A 9,697-nucleotide genomic window follows, 5' to 3' on the forward strand; every position below is an offset into this window, starting at 1 on the left:
TCCTGATTTCCTTTGCTGTGCAAAGCTGAAGCTGCTCAGTTGTGTCCGACTTCTTTGAAACCCCGCGGACTGTAGCCCGCCAGGCTCCTCTGTCCATGGGATTCTCCAGGCAAGAATACTGGAGTGGGTTGCCATTTCCTTCTCCAGGGGGTCTTCCCAACCCAGGGATTGAACCCGGGTCTCCTGCATTGCAGGCAGATGCTTTATCCTCTGAGCCACCAAGGAAGCCCTTGTAAGTTTAACTAGGTCCCGTTTATTTACTTTTGCTTTTAATTCTTTTGTCTTGGGAGACTGACCTAAGAAAATAAGGTATGAAGTATGTCAGAGAATGTTTTGCCTAAGATCTCATTTGGAACTTTCATGGTGTTCCAGGTGGCTCAGATGGGAAAGAATCTGCCTGCAATGCAGGAGACCTGAATTTGATCCCTGGGTCGGGAAGATCCCTGGAGAAGGTAATGGCTACCCACTTCAGTACTCTTGCCTAGATAATTCCATGGTATAGGAGCCTGGCAGGTTACAGTCCATGGGGTCTCAAAAAATTGGACATGACTGATCAGCAATCACACACACATGGTGTCATAACTTAAGTCTTTAAGCCATTTTGAGTCTATTTTTGTGTGTGGTGTTAGGGAGTGTTCTAACTTCATTGATTTATGTTCAATAAAAATAATGCTCTCTTAATGTTTTAAACTACATTATGCTACTCTAATGGTTTTGTCTGGCTTCCATATGTGTATGTGTATGTATCCATAGGTGTGTGTGTGTATGTATATATATATATATATATATATAAAATATGATGATATGTTTTAAAATGAAGTGTGCCTTCAGACAAGAGGTTGCAAAATGCAATACTGATATTTAGTGTAATGATATGTTCACTCTAATTTATTTTTTATTGTGATAAAAAACACACAACATAGATTTTTCCCTCTTAAGTTTTTATATATACTACTGTTAAGTATATGCACATTGCAGTGCAATGGATCTCTTTTTTATCTTGCATGACTGATACTGTATGTCCATTGGACAGAGTTTCCCAATCCCCTTTCCCCAGGCCCTGGAAACCATCATTCTACTTTCTGCTTCTATGAAATGGACCTCTTTAGATACCTCATATAAGTAGAATTAAGCAGTTTTTCTCTTCTGTGATTGGCTTTTCTCACTTAACACAATATCTTCAACATTCATCTATGTCATCACACATTGCAGACTTTCCTTCTTTTATAAACTGAGTAACACTCCACTGTAAGACTGTACCACATTTTCTTTATCCATTCGTTTGCTCATAGATGTAATGTTCATTCTTTGCTTTCACTATTCTTTGATGACTTGCAGGCACACATTGGCATCTAATGCCTATGGTGCCGCCAGCTCCAGTGAACAAAAGGTAATGAACCCTCCATTCTGGAATGTTAAATCTGTCAAGGTTACTTGTTCTTTGCCCTTCTACTAATGGGTTCATTTGGTAACGCCATAGGTAAAGTCCTAGGCTCAGAGAGCTTTGTCCTTGTTCTGCCTCCTAAACTGTAGTGAAGTCACTGTTCTGTATTAGTTTCCAAAGGCTATGGAAGGAGCTGATGTCTCTGAACCTTTTCTGTCAGATGCAGGATGGGCCAAATACTTCTCTGACTATATTTCTCTCAGCTTTTGGAAGTCTTTTCAATTTGAATGAGAAACAAACATAATTAGCTACATTAAAAATCAAGTTCCACAGGAGCTCTAAGTTTACAAAGTTCTCTTCCTTTGCAGATTGCTTCTCTTGTAGAAGAAAGGCCTCTTTGCCATTTCTTACCCTGAGACACATATTTGCTGCCTCAGTATCCTCTGCAGAGCTGCCTTCACCTCCTGGTTCTTGAAGCTGTAAATGAGGGGGTTTATCAAGGATGTGATCACACCATACTGTATGGAGACAACTCGCTCCAGGACTGATCCTGATGAGGGGCTGATGTACCTGAATAGAGCTGTCCCATAGAACAAGAGCACCACGGTGAGGTGGGAGGAGCAGGTGGAGAAGGCTTTGCCTTGGCCTTTAGAGGAGGAGATGCTTAAAATGGCAAGAATAATTTTTGAGTAAGAGAAGAGGATCGGGGGAAGTGTCACAAGTCCTAGAAATGCAGTGGACCCAGCTAGCAGGATGGTGTTAGGCATGGTGTCACTGCAGGACAGAGGGAAGAGTGAAGGCAGTTCACAACTGAAGTGGGAGATGATATTGGGACCACAGAACTGTAAGTTCTGGGTACAAAGATTATTCACTAGTGAGTTCAGAAACCCCATCACCCATGCTGCACTGACCATTGCAGTGCACAGAGGTCCATTCATGATCATAGTGTAGAGCAGAGGGTGACAGATGGCAGCATAGCGGTCATAGGCCATAGCAGAGAGCAGGCAGCTCTCAGTGGCTCCAGAGAAAATGAAAAAGAAACTCTGGGTAATGCATCCCCACACTGAAAGTGTTTTCCTCTGAGACAGGAAATTCTGCAGCATCTTGGGTATGGTGATTGAAGAGTGGCATATGTCTAGGAAAGACAAATGACCAAGGAAGAAGTACATGGGCGTGTGCAGGTGAGGATCAGCCCTGATCACCAGGATCATCATCAGGTTCCCCATCAGGGTCAGGAGGTAAATCCCCAAGAAGAGAACAAAGAGCATGGTCTGGATATCCGGGTCAGTAGACAACCCCAGCAGCACAAATTCATCAATAGTGCTCAGATTTTTCATAGTTTCTTAGATATTCCACCCCTAAAAAATAAAAACATATTTAGTGGGGTGATGATCTGAGTCATTCTCTGGGAATAGGATTTTTAATTTATAAAACATCCACTTTTTAGCTTAAGCCAGAAAGTGAATTTGGGGGTAAATAAATATCTGACTATCCTATTACTCTACTAAATACTGCAACTTTCCTTTTCCTGACTCTAAGTACTTCCTATGAAGATGAATGTCCCATAATTCTTAACATCTCTAACATATAAATAATGGATTTAGTATGTTAAAGATTATCTGTCCCTGTTAGAATTTATATTTTACACAGGAAAGGATCTGTATTGGTTTCTGCCCTTCCATTCCATGATGCATTCCTAATTGTCAATAATTCAAATTAAGTCCATAATTTTTGAGTAAGAGAAGATGATCAGAAAAGTGTCACAGTCCTAGAAATGCAGTAGACCCAGTAAACCCAGCTGCTGCTGCTAAGTCGCTTCAGTTGTGTCTGACTCTGTGTGACCCCATAGATGGCAGCCCACCAGGCTCTGCCGTCCCTGGGATTTTCCAGGCAAGAACACTGGAGTGGGTTGCCATTTCCTTCTCCAATGCATGAAAGTGAAAAGGGAAAGTGAAGTCGCTCAGTCGTGCCTGACTCTTAGCGACCCCATGGACTGCAGCCTACCAGGCTCCTACATCCATGGGATTTTCCAGGCAAGAGTACTGGAGTGGGGTAGTAAACCCAGCTAGATGACTCTAAATAAACACTTGTTGAATAAGAGAATGAATGCTTTCTCAGCTAAAATCTGTCTTAGCCCTCCATTCTACCATCTCTCTGGACTGCTTAGGTCACAGGCCCTCACAATCTGTATCCTCTCATGCTCTCCCCCAGCCTTTCCTCATCATCTGATATCATCCAAGACCTGCTGAACCCTAGAAGTTGCAACAAGTAGATAGACACTCAGAGAAATCCTTTATTGGGAGGCTGCTTTTCAAAATAATGGAGCTTAAATTCCTAATACGTCTCATTTGATATGTCAACCCTGACATGCAATCTGACCTCATATTTTCAGACTGAGGACAATGTGGGACAGAGCAGTGACAAGACTTCCACAATAACTAGATATCTTAGGGCCAGAAGTAGGCCAGGGCTTCTGATTTCACAACCAACTCTCCTTTTAGTGCTTCGTAGATAGACAATCAATACTGGGGGATTTAAAGAGTTTCAGGTTGAGCTAGTATGGTTTGGGGTTGATACGAATGGCCCTATTTTCCTTAGTCCTCTGACTCTCCAAATGGCCCAAAGTTCAACAGCATTTGCTGTGATAGTGAAATAAGCATTGAACTCAGAGTCAAAGGGTCCTTGGCTGATCACTGACTGGGAAACCTATTAAATACATGACCTTATCCAATGAAAAATGGGAATAAAAATGAGGTCAAAATCTTGACAATCTATTAAATGCTTAATAAGCATTTAAAAACCCTCTGCAAATGCAGAAGAATGAAATGGTTCATGGTAAACAAAAATTTGTGATCCGTTGTATGTCAAGATTATGCATATTTTTCCTAATTAATATTTCCTTTTGCTGTGAAATTGTGTTTTCACAAAATGCATTGTTTAAATATGCAAAGTGTTTACTAGCTCCCTCTCTTCAATCAGATTTCTAGACTTTGTCATTAGTTATTCTCTCCAGACATTCTCTCTCTCCTACTTGGGTACACTGACTGATGACCTGCATTTTATATTGAAACCTGTCAGTGAAAATCTTACTTCCCTTCTTCTTTCCCTTCTCCCACAAACCTCATTTCATGCATCTTCTTTCCACCACCATGTACCACATATTTACTCACATGATAATGACTATTATTCATTTATTGCATAATGTATGCCAACCAGTATAACAAAATCTTGATCTTATTTAATCCTTATAAAACTTTGTAACATAGGTATTACTGACTTCATTTCTGTGGGACAGAAATGTTGTGACATATGCCATAGACTTTACAAAGTCATGGAGTTGGGACTCACATTCAAGGTCCTCCAATTTCAAGTCCCATGTTTTTCCTACTTTGCAATGCTGCAAAACTTTATTTTTGAGAAAAATCTTCCCTAATTTGGAGATTACGCTTTCTCCAGAGGGAACTTGGGAACCCAGGCAGGAATGTGAAGTGTCCTTGGAAGTTTGACCGAATGACCATGTATCAACCTTCTCCTTAACCAGGATGTCCTGCTGCTCCCAGACATATGGCATCAGGGATCTGACCTCTTGTAACAAAGATGGGAGCTTCTGGGCCAGGGAAAATTCGAAGAGAAATCTAAGGAAAAAGAGTGAATGTGAAAATCAAGTCAGGCTGTAAAAAAGCAGCACTCTACGGAGGTGGGGCGAGTGGAATAGTAGTGATGGCCCCTCTGGTTTTCCCTCCCCTGTTTCTCTCCCTGAAGCATCTGAAGACGTCCTGGCACTGATGCATCAAGCAAATGGTGATAGACATGAAGGGTTAAGATTTAGTCATGCAAAAAATTTTTTCTTTTCTTCCTTCTTATAAACAGCAGCAAATTTACTTTAAAAAAATCCTGTCATTCTTTTATATACTTCCAGCAGCTACTATGCTTACACTTTAATCTCATCTGGAGGCCTCAATGAACTTTCGAAATCCCCAGGATCCCAGACTCTAGTGAAATTTTTCCAGAGTCATTTTTGGGCTCATTGGAGCCTAAACATGCTGTCCCAGTGCTGAAGCACCACAGGCACTGAAAGCCTAGTTGAGTTTGTGCATCTCACCCCACTTCCAACCCCAACTACTCCCAACTTCCACCCCCAACTACTATTATCACCACAGCTCTTCATTTATCTGTTTTATACAGATGTAGCTTTTTCAGTGGGCTTTTTTTCCTATGAAAAAAATATTTAGCAAATGAAATAACTTTCAAGACAAATGACACAGAAGAACTTTGCAAAGAGGTATAGAGAAAAATTTCCTATTTGGTCTTCATATTTATTTTACTCCACCCATCCTCCTTCTCAAAAAAGTTTTTTTTTTTTTTTTTTTTTTGGTATTTAGTTCCAGACATCTGGTACAAAAAGAAACAGAAGAGGGAAATATCAAATGGGCAAGTGGGTTTAGAGAGGTCAAACATGTAGGACAGTTAATACTTAGTTTTGCAACTTTGAGCAATAATGTTCCCCATCCTAGGTTCAGCTGCCCGTTCTAATAAGAAATTTAGAACTGCTGTTGGTTAAGGTCCTACCATTTAGGTGTTTCTCTGGCTTACTTACCTCTTCACTGAGCAGGGCTTTCCTGGGTCCAAAATGTACTCGGCAGTTTGAGCCAGGCTGTCAACCACCTGCAAGACAAGGCTGCAGTATGTCAAAAAATATTCCGGCAGTGGGGGCGTTCTTCAGAGGGCTCCAACTGGATCTGCACAAAGCAGGCTTATTTCACAGTCAATGCTAGGTTTGGAATCATGTTCAAACTCAAAGCAGCTCATCTCAAGGTCTCTTCTGGATAAATGCTAATGTGTCCTCTGGCATTCAGTTGATTCTGAGTCTTTTGGTCTCAGCTAAGAGAATCTGCCACTCTTTCTTACCATTTTACTCTCCTTTTTTCTCCCTAAGTCTTGAGAAAATTGCCTGCCAATTTTGTTTATATTTCTTCCTCATCAACTTGTTGGCAACCTTGTGGCAGCTGAGCCCTGGAGAGGTATGTGTCAAGTAAGAACCCTCGGGAACCAGGATCAGTTCACTGCCTTGGGAGTGGCAGCAGTAGCCAGAGCCAAAGTGGTTCTCAGTCCAGAGATAGGCAAGCTACTAGTCCTGTCACGCCTGGAGGAGGACACAGGATTGCAGAATGCAAATAGCTCTAAATGGTTTTGATAATGGGGGACTAGGGACCAGGTGAACTCCAATGTGTGAGACTCTCTTAGGACTTTTTTAGTCTCTGATAGTACTGGAGTTCTAAAAACACACTCCCACTCCACTCAGTATACACTCTTTTCCCACTGTGATGAGTTAAGTCTGTTCATTACTCTCCTTAAGTTACCCAGTCCTTGAAGCTCACACTCCTCTCAGCTGATAATTGGCAGAGGACATGTTCCTGTTCTTTCTGTGGGTGATCTCTAATTCCCTAAGCCCCACACATGGAGTGTCTTCTCTTGCCCCCTCCAGCCTGGGGAGGCCCTTCTCCTTCATCTTTGGCCAATGCCTCTCTCTGCTCTGGATGCCATCTTAACCCTTCTCTTTGAGGATCTCTCTGAAGCAACCATGCTCTCTTTCCTTGAAGCTTATCCTTGAAGCTCCACCTTTGCATAAAGCTTATCCACTCAGTGTATATGTAGAAACTACTTATGTTTATCCAGTTAAAATAGACCAGAAACCATTAATAACTGCCTTTCTTCCATAAGAAGCCTTGAAAACATAACAGAATTTGGAGCCCTTCCTTGAATTGCCTTTAAAGGTTTCTATGTGTAAAAAGACTAAGATTCAGATAAATTTTTGTTTGAGACATAAAGGAAAGTCCATGTTAGTAAAAATTTTACTCTCATGCATCTAGATTTTAACCCATTTCTGATGTTATCCCAATCCTTCAGAAAAAATGTATATGGAATATAACACATATTATATATAACACCTCTGCTGTACCCTGTAGTCAAACACATTGCTATTTCTCTAATGAAACTTCTGAGTGCTCCTATTACTTGGGATTTTAAAAGGCTACAAATAGCCTCTTATCAATTAACTTCTAGTTTTTCCTCCAAATCAGTTTTTGGGGGAAAAAAAAAAAACGCTTGGTTGTCAGAGATTTTTAGAGATTTTGGAATTGGAGATAAGGGCTTAAAAACCTATTTTAAATTTCTGTATTTACTGCCTTCATTTCTAGGTTTCCTATTCTATTCCTTGATCTGCCTGTTAACTGTTACCTGTTAAGACAGTTATAGTCTTAATGATTATATATATGTATAAAATATGCTTTAATATGTGATGGTGGCAGTCTCTAATTTTTACATTTTCTATTTTATATTATTGTTTATTTTTTCTTTTAATTTCACTTCAGAACTGGATTTTTAGTTTGAAAAATTCCCTTGAGATTTCAACTGGAGTTGTTTTTTCTCAAAGAAATACTTACTCTGGGAGTACTTTGGGAGTAAGCATTAAAATTTGCTCCCCTGTTCTTTAGTTGAGTCTTCTCTTTTTTGCTTACAGTGTAATCAGTGTAATTTTCATTTTACTAACATAGGCTTTTCTGTCTGTGTATTGCGTATACTTTTTTTTTTCTCTTTTAATTATAAATTTGGTGGTTAAGGATCCTAACTACATAACTTTGGGGAGAAGTAGCAGCAGCTTCCAGGGTTGTGCTCCGTACTCTTACAGAGAAATTGGATTTAAGTAGGCTTGGTGGCTCAGTGGTAGAGAATCCACCTGCAATGCAGGTTTAATCCCTGGGTCGGGAAGACCCCCTGGAGAAAGGAATGGCTACCCATTCCAATATTCTTGCCTGGAAAATCCCATGGACAGCGGAGCCTGGCAGTCTACAGTTCGTGAGGTTGCAAAGGTGTCAGACACAAGTTAGTCACTAAACAACAACAAATAATCCCGCCAGATAGGGTACACCAGCCAATATTATTCTGGCCTCCACCACTTCCTGTTCTTCCCTGACATCATTAGTCAAATGGAGGCACTGTTTCTTCTTAAACTCTGCTCCTACATGGGAACATGTCACTCAGTTTCAGTTGCCTGTCTAATGCCATGCGTATTTCCTCACACATTACTCTGACCTAAGTTCCTGTTGGTACCCTTTTACATTCCCCGTTCCTGGTTTCTACTTGTCCACTCACGAAACTTCCTGATTTTCACTCCTACTTTTTTGTTTTGGTACTTTCCTGCTGGCCCCTACATACTTTCCCTCTTTAATATCATCAGATCTTTCAGTTTCTCAGTAAATACTTAATTTCTTATCTTCTAAGTAATCACCCTTTTGATTTAACAATAGATACATTCACTTACAAAACACTCTTTGATATTTTTCTTAAAAGAAAGGCTGCATCATCTGCTCAGCAGACCACTTTATAATCAGAAGATCAGAAGGTACATTTTCCAATTCACTACAGATGATAAAACAATGAAGCCGAGAGAAAGACAAAGAGGAGTGGGTAGGAGGGGAGGGAGGGAAAGAGAAAAAGATTGGTCATGAATTTTCATTTGGCACTGCAGAACTATTGGATATCAATTCTAACTTCATCGCTTACTGGCTAAGTGATCTTAGGCAAGTTAATGGGCTCGGAAATACTTAGTATCTTCGTTTTTAAAGAGGGAACTTGTACCTTACAAGGTTATTGTAATGAATTAAGTTTTTTTAATAGTCGTATACAGAACACTGCTAACTGATAGCTTGATAAACTGTAGCTCTTTTGTCTACTTTTATGACACAAATAAAAACAGATAAAGGAAATTTACGACAAAAATGGTCAAATAAGACATTTGAATAAATTAAGCCCATAGTTTATGACAATGAATGTAAAAATCACAGTGGTGTTAAATACAAAGTTTAAAGTATCTTCATTAAAAAGGAATAGATTTAAGAAATAAAAATCTAATGATATTCTGCTTAAACAGAATGATACAGAAATGTTAAAACTGCCATGATAGGCAAGGACATACATGGTGAAATCTAAAAAGAAAGAATAAAGTAGAAATATTAACATCACGGCTCAGTCAGTAAAGAATCTGCCTGCAATGCAGGAGACCCAGGTTTGATTCCTGGGTTGGGAAGATTCCTTGGAGAAGGAAATGGCAACCCACTCCAGTATTCTTGCCTGGGGAATCCCATGGACAGAGGAGCCTGGCAGGCTACAGTCCATGGGATCGCAGAAGTCAGACACGACTTAGGGTCTTAACTACTAATACTACTATTAACATCACAGAAAGTAAACTTGAAAGAAAAACATTAAACTATAAAAGAGTTACATTTTATAATGAGAAGAGGTATAACCCACAAT

The 9,697-nt window shown here is 40.0% G+C and overlaps 1 protein-coding gene across 1 annotated transcript; it reads right to left on the bottom strand.

Moving 5' to 3' along the window:
- Positions 1 to 1,596: 1,596 nt before the first annotated feature.
- LOC112584408 (olfactory receptor 8S1-like) lies at positions 1,597 to 2,721 on the bottom strand. The gene has a single exon (XM_025282527.2). It carries the CDS (start codon positions 2,719 to 2,721, stop codon positions 1,792 to 1,794), a length of 930 nt encoding a protein of 309 aa, XP_025138312.1. The 3' UTR covers positions 1,597 to 1,791.
- Between the last annotated feature and the right edge of the window lie 6,976 nt (positions 2,722 to 9,697).

Source organism: Bubalus bubalis, chromosome 4 (assembly GCF_019923935.1).
Source record: "Bubalus bubalis isolate 160015118507 breed Murrah chromosome 4, NDDB_SH_1, whole genome shotgun sequence".
NCBI classification, from domain to species: Eukaryota; Metazoa; Chordata; class Mammalia; order Artiodactyla; family Bovidae; genus Bubalus; species Bubalus bubalis.